At 37.1% G+C, this 16,079-nt stretch overlaps 1 protein-coding gene across 6 annotated transcripts in view; it reads right to left on the reverse strand.

Moving 5' to 3' along the window:
• Positions 1-562: 562 nt before the first annotated feature.
• Positions 563-16,079, reverse strand: part of CCDC91 (coiled-coil domain containing 91) — a 224,903-nt gene continuing 209,386 nt past the window's right edge. For all 6 annotated transcript variants that reach the window (XM_032473293.1, XM_032473295.1, XM_032473296.1 and 3 more), the window contains one exon: positions 563-1,660. In XM_032473293.1, the coding sequence (XP_032329184.1) occupies positions 1,550-1,660 (111 nt within the window). In that variant the 3' untranslated portion in view covers positions 563-1,549. The remainder of the gene's footprint in view (positions 1,661-16,079) is intronic.

The raw sequence follows: 16,079 nt of genomic DNA on the forward strand, positions 1-16,079 counted from the left end.
GTAGCAATCCAAGAAATTTATTATTGTGCATGGTGGGTGTTCTGCAAATATTCACAGACTGATCAGTAACAATTTGTTACACATTACTTCAGACAATTATTCTATGTCAGTAGCAAAGTTGGAACTTCAAATGAAAGCAGAAGATATTCTGTGCTGGTAGGGGGTGAAAGAGAGGTTTAGACTATGACATTTCCCTTGATACCATCATTATGTCTGGATCTTAGTTCCAGTGACCTGGTATGTTTCATTTTCATCTACATAGTGTCAGAATTACTTGTAAAATAGCCTATTATTTAAAATTTGATGACAAAGAGTCGACTGATTTTAAATATGACCATAACATTATGTTGTTGTTCCTGAATTAAAAGCCCTTTCTCCCTTTATTTAAATTCGCAAGATAAATAAATCTAAGTAGTTATTATCATTTAAAGATTCTTGGTAAATATTGTAAGTATTTAGGGGGAGGTATATATTAAAAACATCATCTATGGCTACAGAAGTTTGAGTAAGAAAAAAATTTAAAGAATAATTTTTAAAAAGGGATTAAAGAATAATAACCAAATCACTTTTGAAGCTTTTTATTATGTGAGAAATCCCAGAAAAGTACAAAGCCCATGAAACTAGGAGCATTTCAGAAAACAAGACATTTGCATACATTTTTAATGACAGTATTTTAGTTTTGATCTTAAAAAAAAAACAAACTCATGATTTTACATTGAAGCATACTGCTTATGAATTGAGTACATTCTGAAATACTGGGGAAGGATTTCCCATCTCTCATATCTGAACCTGAATTCCTACAAACAGGTATATTACACTCTCTTTTTAGAGATTAAGTTCATGGTATGATTCATAAGAAAAATGATATTATTGATTCATAGTGACTTGAAGAACAGAAATAGGAAGTAAGCATATAACACACATCTATGCCTTTCAGTGATACATCAGATCAAAGTTGAATTAATTAAATAATCTTTAGTGTTTTTAATTATTATCAATGAAAATACATAGATCCCACTGCAGAAGAGAGGTCTCGTAGTATCAGAATGATTCGCTGTCATATCAGTGTTTTATATTTAAGTTACATAAATAGGTGATGTTGAAAACCATGCTGTTTCTACCCTCAAAATCAAATGAATGTATGATTACATTCTAGAATCTTATCAAGAGTCACTGTGAAACAATACGTAAAGATACTCACTACTTTTGCCAAATACAATGTAACAGGCCATCAGAGGCCGTAACGTGTACTTCTAACTTCTGGTAATGTGGCAATTTTCAGTGGTTTCAGGGTCCCGTCTTACTTTCTGTTGTTGCTATTACTACTAGTAATAAAATGATAGCAAAGGGAAAGGAGAAGGAGAAAAACAAAAGAAACTAAATTAAATCTCTTGTAGTTTTTCTAAATACTGTTTTGGTTTATCGTTCGAGTGGAAATCAATTTTCCAAGGTCTGGAAAGAAAACGAAAGCATCTTTACAATTCACAGCGTGTATTTCAGGGGTCTCGGGATTTACCGTTGCCAGCGCGGCTAGCTTGTCGTGCTCCCCTCACTCCAAGCCGGCTGGTTCCGTGGCTATCAGAGCACTTAACTGTTTCTGAGCACAGGAGAGGAACAGTTCCAAGCTGGACAGGCTTCTCTGGCGGATGACTTGATCAAGCTGTTGATTTTTTAAAGAGAGAGAGAAAGAGAAAAAGAATGTACTTATTTGAGGGATAAAAAAAAAAGATGTCACTGAAGCCCTCTAGAGAAACCTTTTCAGACGATGTTTTAATAAAGTCAAATAGGGCTTCAGACTCGGAGACAGTATCGTTATTATTTCTGACCTATTTTCTAAGATGAGTTGATAATCATTACAATTTTATCACTGATGTTGGTAGGTTCAGTGATTGGAGAAATACCATAAATTTAATTAGAGGGATTTTAGAAGATACAAAATAGTATAAAAATACCAGTTCTTAATGACTATACAGACCAAGCAACTACAAATATTATAAAAATACAAAAGATGCAAAAACCAAAAGAAGAAACAGCACAGAACAACAGCACCGTGTCACCATGGGTAAGATTTAATGAGGACGAAGGATACGTGAAGGTATAGACAATCTCCTGAAATTAGAGAACGTTTTGGGAAAGGTGTATTTTAAGAAATAGTTGATATTGTTGAATCTTGAATTTGACTTTGTCTTCCTGCTGAGTTAGATTTTTTAAAAAATTAGGATTGTTTTAATGTCTTGGTTTTTGATACTTCTGTGTAATTGACACAAGGTATTATAGCTAATGGCCTTATTAGACACACACTTCTCTCTTAGATGCCAAAGTATTTGAAATTCTTCTCTACTGGCTGTGCCGTTTTGGAATCCAAGGAGCAGTCCGCAACATTCTTGACGGGGAAAGCCAGCCTCAAGTCACCCTCTTCATCCACTCTTGTCTACTGCTCTCTACTTTTCTATTTATTTTGTTTTTATTTTTTTTATTGAATGAAAGTTTCCTTAAATTCTATAATGTTTTAAATTTTCAAAAGTTTCACACAGATAATTTCACATAATCTCATAATAACCTTTTTTTCCCCTAATACCCCTATATTGCCCCTTCCCCCTTCTCTTTCCCCATTGGTAACCACTAGTTTGTTCTCTAATCCATGCGTTTGCTTCTTTATTGTTTTATTCACTAGTTCGTTGTATTTTAGATTCCACATGTAAGTGATATGACACAATATTTGTCTTTCTCTGTCTGACTTATTTCATACTTGGCATAATGCCCTTCAAGTCCATCTGTGTTGCTGCAAATAGCAAAATCTTATCATTTTACGGCTAAGTAGTATTCCTGTGTGTGTGTGTGTGTATGTGTGTGTGTGTACACACACATACATCTTCTTTATCCATTCATCTGTTGATGGACACTTGGTTGCTTCCATATCTTGGCAATTGTAAATTTGATGCTGCATTGAACATTGGGGTGCATGTATCTTTTCAAATTAGTGTTTTTTGTTTCTTTCAGATTTACACCCAGGAGTGGAATTGCTGGGTAATATGGTAGTTCTACTTTTAGTTTTTTGAGAAAACTCCCATGCTGTTTTCCACAGTGGCTACACCAATTTACATTCCCACCAACAGTGTACAAGGGCTCCCTTTTCTCCACATTCTCACCAACATTTGTTATTTGTGTTCTTTTTGATGATGGCCATTCTGACCAGTGTGAGGTGATATCTCACTGTCGTTCTGATTTGCATTTCCCTGATGATGCTGAGCATCTTTCCATGTGCCTGTTGTCCATCTGCATTTCCTCTTTAGAAGAATGTCTATTCAGGTCTTCTGCTCATTTTTTAAATTGGGTTGTTTGTTAGAATTTACATATTTTAAATTGTGATAGATACTACCAATTTGCTTTCCAGACTGAGGGTTTGTAAGTCTCATTTATAGTGTATGAGAGGACCAGTTTTTCTTGTTGTCTTTTTTTTTTAAATAGTTACATAGTTTTCCATTCTATATTTATAATTGAATATGTACAATGGTTTCTTTATTATTTATTTGAAGATTAATCTATTGATAGACATGGACTGTTCCTAATTTTTGCTATTATAATCAATGCTGTCATGAACACTTATCCACATACTCCTCTGTATATGTAGGCTAGCACATCTTGTAGAAATTGCTTGAGCCAAAAAATGTCATCTGCAATGCTACTTCTCTTATAAATCAGGTTTCCACATATGCAGGATTCTGTCTTTGGATTCCGTATTCTGTTCCCATAGACAATTCACCTGTCCCTATGCAAATATAATGCTGTCTTAATTACAACTTTATGATAAAATTTAATGTATCATAAATTACCTGCCATATTACCAAAACCATACCATCAAATACTTCAGAATACAAATTAGCAAATACTTGTAATAAAACTGAATTTAAAATGGAAGCAATCAGACTAGAGTCCGATGCCCTTTTTTTCATACAGTGCAAAAACCAAGCAAAATTAAAAAGTATATTATTCTGAGTGACATCAATTGGCAATAAAATGTTTCTTTTTAAGGCAAGGAAATTATGCAGTCAAAACTGAGAATAGTTGTATTTGGAGAGTGGAGTCAGGATGAAACACGTACATTCATTTTGGAGGTGGCTTCATGCGTGTTTGTTTTACCATTACAGTTCATAACTTACGTACATATATTGTATATGTTAGTTTCAATAATTCAAAGTCTTTTGGAAGCTCCACCCCCAGAACAACCAGGGGTTCCACTAAAAACAAAATTGATTTAATATCTTAGAACTCACAGATGTTAGAGGAGAAACTTCTCCTTCTGAGGACATATAACCCAAACTCATAATTCAGAACTAGCATTCAACCTGCGACTTGCAAAGCAAGTCATCTGGATTTATGCATCAGAATGAATATTCTATTCTATAATTTTTAAAAAAGCAAGGATATGTACAAGGATAAAGACATTGAGAGATTTCTATTTAAAAAACATACCAAGCACTTCCCTTCTCTTGCTCGTGTTAAAAGTCACCCTGGAACTAGTGACCAGAAGATGGTGGACGTACTGGTTTGGGGTTTAGGGAGCTGCAAGGCTCATGTCACATCTTTCCCCGTGCCTCTCTCTGAACCGTCTGAAGGCAAGACTCCATTAAATAAGCAAGAGTTGAACACTTTAAGGAGCAACAAGGTGACTGATACTCAGTGAGGGAGAAGATAAACTGGGCCATCACAGATCTAAGCTTCCAGTCGGGCGGGTCCTTGCTGGGCAGGTATAGGAGGTCACACCTGTGAGGGGAACACTTGAGTCCTTTCTCTTATAGTTCAGAGAGAATTCCTCCCCCTGAAACAAGTACATCAAACTGATGTTCTTGGCGAATTCCTGAATTTCAACAGTTTCTGTTTTATTAGGCGTGACCTTATTATCCTTTATTGAGGCAAGAAAAATTTTGGCAAAATAGTTCTTTTTTGCCCCCTTGAAGAGTGGGGTTTAGTTCTGTGTTTGGGGCAGTCATCTCAAAGTGACTTCATGCTGACAATATTATGTCCAGAGTAGGGGTGGTGAACATTTTTGGACACGCTTCACAACAGTGTAGCTCAAACTGCTTTGTTTTACCTTCTATTTACTGTTGCTTCAGCTGCTTTTCAGCTCTTTGAGATACCTGAAAAAACCCTGGAAATTCTGAGGCTTCTGAAACACACTTTATCTTCTTCCTCACAGAGTATCAGTCACCTTGTTGCTCCTTAAAGTGTTGAACTCCTGCTTTTCCCCATCTTTGTCATCTCTGCAGCTGGCCAGCACACTGCTGAAAACCACTTGGAAGCATAAATGTTACCTGTTAGACGTTAATATTAAGCATAGGGGGTAAAAAGAACATGGGAATTTCCAATAATCCCCTGTATTAGGTTTACCTTTCCATTAGCGTTTCACGCCATAGCAACAGAAAAAGAAAAAGAAAACATCTCTAGACCTCAGCTTTAATTTCCTAGTCACCAAAATACAGTATGATGGATGGGGAACTTATACTGGTCTCAAAAGCAAAATTCAAATGCAGTTACAAAAAAAAATATGGCTTATTTTAATGGGACTGTTAAGAACACTATTTATATCCCAGAAAATCTGATACATTGTTTTTGAATATAAGTATATGTATATAAAATATATAATTATTTATCTATTAATTATATAATACATTTTAATTATATAATAAATAAATATATGTGTTAAGGATAAAATACACAGTACTAATTGTGGTTTCACTATCTACTGGGTTTTCACCAAAAAGATATACCAGAAGGTGTGAAAATGTTAAGTTTACCTTTATCAGTGTTACTTTTTCCAACCTGCCCTTCTGCATAGTTTAAAACTTATGCTTAAAAAGTGATATCCAGCAAATTCACTGATAAAAAACTACTTACAAACATATGTTGTAAGTTTAGTGATATGTGCGATGCGTTCTGTCTTCACATTCAGTAACAAGCTTTCATGGGCGCTGAAGAAAGGTCAAGGATGATGACCCAGAACTGTAATTTCTCAGGCAGATTTTCCAGTTAACATCATCACATTGGGTAAGAAGGACATGTTTACCTTCTAATAAGAAATAAAATTTCTCTTCAGTTTTTATTACAGTCATTTCCATGTTTGAGATTGAGCCAATCCATTAATTAACTGGTCAATCAGCTCATCAATAAAAAAAAGTTAAGACCGCCCATTATTTGTGCATTATTGCTCTGAGCCCCCAAAATTATGAAGTTTATAAATTTTTGGAAGGGACACACACACAATAATTAAAGAACCGTTAGGTGATGACATGTATCGTAAAGACAGTCCAGTGGAAGGTAAGAATGGGGGAGAGATCACTGTGGGGGGTGGTGGCAGAGAAACCTCCACAGCGGTTTCATAGGATTTGAAAAGGACTTGAACAGAGTATCAAAAGTGTTTTCTTAGAGGAACGAGATGTGGAAAGAAATTCTAGGAAAGCAGATTAGCAGGAACAAAGACGGACTGTTTAGAGACACGGAGAAAGGAGGCTTGAATTTAGTGGAGGAAGTCTGCTCAGGAGTAGTCACACATTCTTTCATTCACTCGTTGATTCAATATTTATTTAGCACCTACTACATGCCAGGCACTGTTTCAGTCGCTAGAGTAAAACAGTGGTGAGTAAGACAATTGTCTTCTCTTATATAACTTGTATTTCAGTTTGAGGAGAGAAATTAACATTCTTTAGGTGGAGATGGATCAGTGCTATAAAAAATAATGAAGTAGGGCAAAGGATTTAATAGAGACAGAGGGGAGACCTTTTGGGCGGGATGATTAGAAAAAAACACTTGGCAAAGGTACTAATTAAGAGACTTAAAAGAAGTGAGGGAGGAAAGGCACCATGCGAAAATGTCGGGAAATAAAGTTTCAAGGCAGATGAAACCACGAAAGAAAAGTCCAAAATGTGGGTTGTTATGAGAATTCAATGTGTCCTTGAACGAGGACGAGTAATAAATACAATTAAGATAGGAGCCAAAAGATCACAGAGGAGACTGGAAGGAGAGAGGATCAGGGAAGCAGACAGTGGCCAGAGCAGGCAGGACACGACAGGTCACGGGAAGGCAGAGTTCTGGGCAAGAATGTGAACATCCTCTGTCTTTGAAAGACATCACACTCGTTACTGGGGACGAGAGACTGTAGGAGGGGGCGAGAGTGGAAGAAGAAAACCCAGTTAGGAGGCTACTGGCCTGGGAAAAATATACAGTTACTCAGACTGTTGGCAGCAGACGCATAATAGCAGCTTATATTTGGAATATATTTTGAGATAGGACCAACTTGATGGATTAGATGTGTGGATGAAAAGAGAGAAAGGTGGTTCTTAGAATGATGGTGCCATGATGAACTGGAGGGAATTTGGGAAATACAGGATAAAAAAAGGTTTCTTTTATATAGAACTTCTCAAATGTCACTGTTGTAAACTCACGTTGGAAGAGACTCTGAGCCAACGTCAAGATGACAAAGATACAAAAATGTATGTTTACAATGATTCTGACTCTAAAAGATTCAATGTGATCAGGACAGTGATTTGAACTAACGCAGTGCCAGCTGCCTCAACACTGAACTTCTGAAGATGCAGGCCTGACCTCATGACCAAAACAGTTACAGGCCATCATGCAGGTCCCATGAAGACTCTCAGTTAAGAGTTCACATCTCCTTTCCTTTGAATACGTTTCAAGAATTGAATACGTTTCAATTTTAAAAAGTTTGACTATTTATATAGTTTAAAGAGTCACCATATAAAGCAGTTGTGTAATTTTCTCACAGGCATGAGATGAATTACAGACGCTCCATTAAAGCAAATGAAAAACAGCCACACAGAGTCTTAAACCCTAGTGGCCACAACTAAAGAGCTGTGATTTTCGCTGTTTTGTTTTTGTTTTAAGATGTCTTTGGGTAAGTACGTTCTCTGTTTTTGAGTCATCTAAAGTAAGTCCTCCATATTTGGGCCGTTGCGCCTTTTTATTCCAAACTGCCACAGAACCCACTGGCCAATGGGAGTACTCACTTCTGCGCTTCACCAAGTCACCTGGGCGGAATAAACCAGTATGTGTTCCAGACTTGAATGTGCAGGCACACCGCCCTGGAATGCGACCTTATTCGATCTTGTACGTTAAGCAACAGCAGTTGCCCAGAAAAGGATGCATGTGGTGCTGAGTGACTGTTTCACTCTTCCTTCCCTGATAGCAGCCACGAGACTTTCTCGTACAAGCTTCCAATGTGAAGTTTAATGAATTTGAAAAGAATTCTGATAATAACTGCTTTACTCCTAATTCAGACAATTTCCAAAACATTAAAAAAAAAAAGCCACAGATTAAGGGAAATTTTAGAACAAAAGTAGAGGTAATTAGAATTGCGTAGTATGGTCATAGTTGTGTGGAAGTCCTGTCTTAGGGCTCTGAGCCAGAAAGTTATATTCACCTATTAGTAAGTTCCATATCCTACTTTCAAGCATTCAAAGGAAAGAATTTACCTCAAATACAATATGGATAGATTCTGGCAAGACAGACTGACTGATGTTAATATGACATTCCATGTAAAGTTTTCACATTTGTTACATGCTCAATGTAACACACTCATGCACATTTGTTACATGCTCTCAAACCGTGAACAACTTTTTTCTACGTTATTTTTTTCAAGATCTTGGTTAGTACAAATACTGCAATCTGTAAGATGGCCTTTTGTAAACTAAATAAACATAAAGATCCCAAGCACATATTGTTAAGTAACAAGACTGTTCAAGTACAACAAACACCAACGCTTGTATTTTCATCAATTCAGCTTTTAAAGATTTTAGCAATTCTTCTCTACCAATCTAAAGAATGATATCTGCCAATTACTGTCTCCTCTGTGTGCTGACTTCCAGCAATTTAAATTTCACCTTATTTTAAAATAGGAGAAAGAACTATAAGACCTCGTGGGTTCTTGTCTTCCTGTGCTACCTTAAAACTCAAATGACTAATTTATTTTGCCTTTTATGTTTCAATCTACAAAAGCAGGCAAAGGACTGTCCCCACGCTTCTTCTTGAGCTCTCTGCACACATACATTGAAATTGATTGAAACTGATTTCCAGTGCAAAATGAATAATCCTGTAATGCTGGACCCAGTCTGATCTTATCTTGTTTTGAGAATAGTGTTACTGTTGCTACCTGCCCAGCACAGGTGAACCGCCTTATGTGTTGTATCAGTTACCTATCATTGTGTAACCAGTCATCCAAACCTACTGGTTTAAAACAAAAATCAACAAATATTTATCATCTCCCAGTTTTCGTGGGTCAGGAAAGCGCTGCTTAACTGAGTGCCTCACACTCACGGTCTCCACTGAGGGGCTGCAATCACGTTGCTGGCTGGGCTGTAGTCAACTCACAGCTCAGCTGGGGAATGATCTGCTCCCAAAAAGCTCACTCAGGGGCCGCTGACAGGTCTCAAGCATCGACTCCCGACAGAGCCCATGTGAGCCTCTCCCCAAGGCTGCCCGATAACACAACAGCTGACTTCTCCCAACACAGGAAACCCCAGAGAGCATGAGAGTGAGCGCGACAGCACCCAGGACAGAAGCCACGATCTCACTATGAGCCATCCTCACTCAGTCCAGCCCGGACTCAAGGGGAGGAATCATGTAGGTGCAGGGTATCACTGGACAGCATCTACTGTGTGTCATCTCATTTTTATTTTCTTGAAATTCTATGAATGAAGCCGCTGAGGCTTAGAGAGGTTATCTGCCCAACTGGCAGGGCCAGGATTCACGTCCAGGGGTTTATGACACCAAGGTATTTTGTAAACCACAACACTACAGTGCCTTCTCAGATAAGAACTTCAGTGAAGGCTGGGAGCCTTGGCATAATGTCTGTTTTGCTATAAATACGTAGAGGTTTCTTGCACTGCATATGCTAGTGCAGAAACCTTTCCAGATGCCAAAAGCCCTGTAGATACAGTCATTAAAACGTGTAGTTATCTTCTCTTCCTAAGCAGTAGGTTCACGAAGGTGTCTGTTATATTAACATACAAATGGTTCCCTGAAAATGCGACACGAGCAGTTAAAGAAAAGCCGGCATATTAAACACATCACATGTGCCTGAAAGAATCTGTAAACCTCAGTGGCTGTATATAAAACCAACAGGCTGCTTCTTTCTACGTCCATAAGGAAAGAAAGGGGGAGCGTTCATTAAAGCAGCGTGTGGGGCGGCCCTCACCCTGGGGTCCCTGTGAGGCTTGGACAGGACAGAAGAGGCTGAGGGCACAAGGGTGAGAGCTGCTCCACAGTTGGGATGCAAACCTCATTCCCATCAGAAAGGCCTCAGTACCCAAAACTGGACCAGTGGAACAAAGCGCCCTTTAATCAAATGGAAGGTAGTGAGAACAGACTTTTTTCCTCTCGTTTTAAATAAATAGGGCTGTTTTTCCTCATCATTCAGGATTTTACAGTGTGTACTTGATCACTGAAGCCTTGAAAAAAACATAATACCATCTGTCTGACACATTTTAAAACAGATTTATCCTACCGAGGGAACCAAGTGGGAAACACTTCGCCAGTCCTCTTAAAACCCCAGCTGGATTGAGAACGTAAACCCTAACCTTTCTCCTTGTGAACAAGTAAAGGAGGTTTGCTTTCAATTAAGAAAGCTAAATTTGGATATGGTTGCCTAAAAATGGCAAAAGCAGCTCCTCAAAGAGAAGATGCTGAAAAAAAACGATCCCTGGACACCTACCAAACAGAAGACAAGAGAAGTCGGGGATTACGGCAAAGCTTGAGAGTTCTTCCTCCAATGTCCACTCCTCTTCCTTCTCACCAATAACATTCCAGCTGAGTTCCAAGAACAATGTAAACATGCTCCAGGTATCGTTCCCAAGACCCCCTCCCTGCCAGGGGCAGCCACGGCGATGTGAGAGGCCGGCATCGGGGAGGATCTCCCAGAGAGCTCCTTAAAAGTGGGGCAGACACCTGTCCTGAGTTTTCCTCTCTTTCTGGTTCTTGCCTTTGTCCTTTCTCCTCCACCACAAATGTGTTTACTGGAGCTCCACCTGCCATTCTGTGGCCTTAATGATGTGGGCCAGAGCTAAAGGTAAAACAAGTACAAAGACAGAAGGATCCTGGAGGTTTATGACTTGGTTAACCTTCCTCAGCTTTCAGCGGCTTACTTTTGGACTTGGCAGACTCGGTATGCCACTGTTATTTCTATAAATCCCACTGATAAATGTACCGTCTTCACACTGTGTGTGTGTCTACTTCTATAACAGAACAAAAATTTACTTCTTAGAATATAAGCTTAAGAACCTAAGGATAAGCTCAAAATGTTGTGAACGAGGCTGAAATTTCCATCAAGGTGGAAATGTGAATGGAGGGGCTGAAAAGCAACTAACGGAATATAATCTCCTGCAATAACTTAAAAGTATATGAATGATAAAAAATAAAATAATCAAAATGACCAGGTGATGCCGACCACCTGAACATCTATGTATGCAAGCTACACTGGCAAGTGCCCCACTCTTTTTTTTTTTTTTTCTGTTCTCTGTTAAATAGAGTATTTCATTCACAAACTAGAGAGTGAAAAAAACAAAAACCTAAAGATGTTAAAAAATATATAAAGGGGATGAATTTGAAACTAGAGCAGTGAAATTTTGCCTAACCAATCAAGTTAACTGACAATGTTTGGAAAGAAACATGAAGTTCCTAATCAATTTAAAATTATGAATATTACAGATAAAATATGATAGCAGTTTTGGCCCTAGGAAATTCCAAGCAATTTTGCAGATTAACTTTGATAAGCAGACATCATGGCATGCAGATGTATTTGTATATATACATATGTTTATATTGACTTTCCATCAGTTTCACACTCGTTATTTGATGCTTATTTTCTATTCACCGTGGTTTTTAATAGTTTACATATTTTAAGTTGTCACAAACCACTTCTGAAACAAAAAGGTATTTAACACTTACTTGAAGACACAGTGAGTAGAACCAAAGACACTCTGACCTCAACCACGAGTTAGGGAAAGCCATCTCAACAACACAGTAACAGCATCAACAGCTAACACTGCAAGTGCTCTTTTTATACGTCAGGTAATGTTGTAAGCACTTTACACGTGCTAACTCATTTAATTGTCCTAACAATCCTACGTGAAGTGGGGACTATTTTTAATTTCCACTTTATAGACGAACAAAATGCGGCCCGGAGAAGTGAAAGTACCTGCCCAAGTGTACACATCAAATAAACAGCAAAGCTCGGTTTTAACCCAGGAAATCTGATTCAGAAACCCGCACTCCTAAATCATGTGCTCCTCTCACTAAGATGGAAAGCGTGCCTATGCCGTGCTGCGTGTCAGTTAGTGGGCTTTTCCATAAAATGGGACAATCCCATGATGCTAAACAAACAAAAGCAAGAAATACCAACACTTCTCCCTTTCTTTTAAAATCTGTAGGGAGTTTGCAAAGCAGTACTGGTGGCATTTTGGGCAGAAATCTCATAAATTGATGGTCCATAGCCAGAGACATCTGTGATGCTGGTATAAAATCTATTATAGGACTTCTGTTTCTCTTTCAATCATTCACTTTTCTTGTCAACTAAGTAACAGTGACTTTCTGGATTTGCTTTTTATATATCCAGAGTAAGCAAGTGGTTGTAAGCTAGTATTCCTACAGAAATAGCCATCTCAATTAACACAAATTCCCATTTAAAATTCTCATTTCTCACTGATATTTATATCAATATATACAGGTGAGAAAGGTTCATATGAAAATCTGAAAAATTAAACTGCTTTATGTAACCCATTTTTACCAAGCATCATTGCAAATGCACTGGAGCTGGGAAGTAAGATTAATGAAGGTGGGAGGAAAACTTTCTTAAAAAAAAGTTATCCGTAAGTGCGCACTGCAATTGAGATGCTCCTGAAACATATGTATATATAAAGTGATACAGTTTGAAGACATCTGCTCTTTCTCTGCTACAGTGTACTGTCTGAGGACCCATTTAATTGAAGCAATGCAGCCAATGCACTGAAACTTTTTCTTCTCGCGTTTTAATGTGAACAAATCCAGCCAATACATTGAAAGTCTTTTTTCTTCTTGTCTTAATGTAAGCAAATGACATTATGCAAAGGAATGGAAGGATCAGGTAATCTAAATGGTGTGTGGTAAATCAAATGCAGACTATTATCATATAGAAATTCCATGGGTCTGACCTATCCAGATGACTTACCACTTCATTTACTATATAGGTATCACTATGCTTGGATGAAAAATAATGACAGTTTTGCTGATGTATATCCAGATTTCTCTAAATAAAAGACAATATGGAGTTTAAAGTCTTCAGGAAATACCAAGATAGTGACATTGAATATAAACATATATATTAAAAATCTGTGAAATGTAAGTATGCCAAACTAAAACTCTAATCATATTCTCTGAACAGCTGGAGGTCCTACCTACTTTTCTATGAAAACAAACACATTAAGAGAAAACGAAAGACATCTCTCATGAACATAGATGAAAAAGTCCTTAACAAAATATTAGCAAATCAAGCCCCAAAAAGTATAAAAAGAATTATATATAATGATCAAGTGGGATTTATTCCAAGTATGCAAGTCTGGTTCAATATTTAAAAATGAATTATGTAATCATCACATTAACAAGTTAAATAAGAAAAAAAAGCACATGATTATATCATTAGATGCAGAAAATTATTTGATAAAATCCAACACCCACTTATGATAAAAACTCTCAGCAGACTAGGAAGGAGAATGTTCTCAGCTTAATAAAGACTATCTACAAAAAGCTTCAAACATGATACTTAAGATGATAAACTCAAACCTTTCCCACTAAGATCAGGTACAAAGCAAGGATGTCCCCTCTTAACCACTCCTTTCAACATCATACTAGAAGTCTGTGCTAATGCAATAAGACAAGAAAAGAACCACCAGAACAACTGGACATCCACAGGCCAAAAAAAAAAAAAAACATCTATAGACAGACTTTACTCCCTTCACAAAAATTAACTCAAAATGGATCACAGACCTTAAGGTATAATGCAAAACTATGAAACTCCTAGACAACAACATTGGAGAAAACCTAAAAGACCTTGGGTATGGTGATGACATTTTGAATACAGTACCAAAAATACAATCCGTGGAGTTACTGAAAAGCTGGAATCCATTAAAATTAACAATTTCTGTCCTGTGAAAAACAGTATCAAGAGAATGTGAATACATGTTTTATGTATTTGTCTAAACCCACAGAATGTACAACATAAAGAACAAATCCTAGTGTAAACTGTAAACTTTGGGTGATTATGGTATCTCAAAGTGTGTTCTCCAATTGTAACAAATGTACCAATCTGGTGGGGGATGTTGATAACAGGGAAGACTCTGTGGTGGGAGGGAGTACACGGTAAATCTCTGTACCTTCCTCTCAGTTTTGTTGTAAACCTACAACTACTCTAAAAAAATAAAGTCTTTTCTTTTAAACCTGTATAGAGGTCTCATTTTACATCTCTTCATTTATTCAAAGAAAATATTGAAGTATATTTTTAAATTTATGTTGAATATATGTAAAAGTACAGACTTTACCAAAAAAATTTTTCATCTTTTTGGTGATAGGAGAACTTTACATAAAAATGAATTAATTATCCAGCCTGGCCTATGTTGCTAGCTGAGAGAGAAACTGGAACAGGTGGGGATAATGTTTAGAGAGGAAGACCAGCATATTAATGCAGATCTTAGAGATCTCTGCAGAAGCAGTCTTTCTCAAATGCAGCATTAAAGCTGGAATCACCAAAAGTTCACTAGTTCATAGATTACTCCAGAAATTACCAATTGAGTCTTCATTTTTTAAGGAGTCTGTTAAGAAAAGACCTGTTTTGAGTCTTGCTCAGTTAAGGTCAGCAGGAGAAGAATGAGCTCTTTGGGGAGCGTCAGGAATAGTTTCCACATCTATCCTGTAGGGTACAGCTCAATTTGAATCAGGGACCATGTGGCACAACCATCAAAAGTGGAATGAAGTCCCAGAGAGCGAAGAAAGCTGGCATTTCCTTGTCTTGAGGGACTTCATCCCACTATCTGATGATCACTCCACAAGGTTCCCTGTATTGGAACTCTTGTTGAAACAAAAAGTTGTGCAAGTAGACTTTAGGACCTCAGCATCCCTTCTTCCATTTCATCAGGTTAACTCTGTATTTTCAAAGGAAGTCTCAAAAGTAGAATGGAAAGTAAGCACTAACAAATATGATCATTTACTCCAATTTTTACAGATGAGGAAATTAAAACATCAAAACGTTCTCTATCTGAGAACAGGCAGTAAAATCATATTTAAGACATGTTAAGTTCTTGGCTTCAGCAACTAAACTCCTACTGGCGTGCTGAATTAATGTGCAGAGCTTTATGACAGAAGAGGAAGATTTAATTAAAACAGTACTTGGGGGGGTTATCTTTCTAAATCAACTTTAGTAAATTGTGTAGGAGGAATGAATAATAGTGTGAAAGACTGTTCAGATCCTAAGATATCAGAAAGTACAGGAAAAATGAACAAAAACACTTGATTAGAAAATTACTACAAAATATCCATATGTGATAAAAACTACAAAGCACTTCTGTTGTCCAAACCAAATAGTGGAGCTGCTGGGAAAGCTAAGGAAACACCTTTCAAATAAAGTTTGAAAAAAAATCACGGCAAAACAGCATTTTAAAGTCTGGTTCTCATTACTTGGGTATTTAATTCAAAAAAGGTAAGGGGGAGGGGGAGTACGATAAATAAATATTAAGGATCATTTCAGTGGCTATATTTTCCATATTTCTGAGTTCTTACAAAGGGAGCCACATAACTTTTAATTATATACATCTCAAAATAATCTTTGATAATGCAAAAAAGGGAAAAATGTATCAGATAATCAAAATAGCAAAACGATAGTTATCAATGACAAGCATTTTAAGTGACTTACTGTGAAACTGACTTAATCATAAATTACTTGATTAATGGACAAAACCACAAAAATTAGTCTGGAAGAAAACATTTAAAACATAGTGTATATTTTTACAGAAAGAAATTTGATAGAAAATGAAATGAACAAATTT

Source organism: Camelus ferus, chromosome 34, assembly GCF_009834535.1.
Source record: "Camelus ferus isolate YT-003-E chromosome 34, BCGSAC_Cfer_1.0, whole genome shotgun sequence".
Lineage (NCBI taxonomy): Eukaryota > Metazoa > Chordata > Mammalia > Artiodactyla > Camelidae > Camelus > Camelus ferus.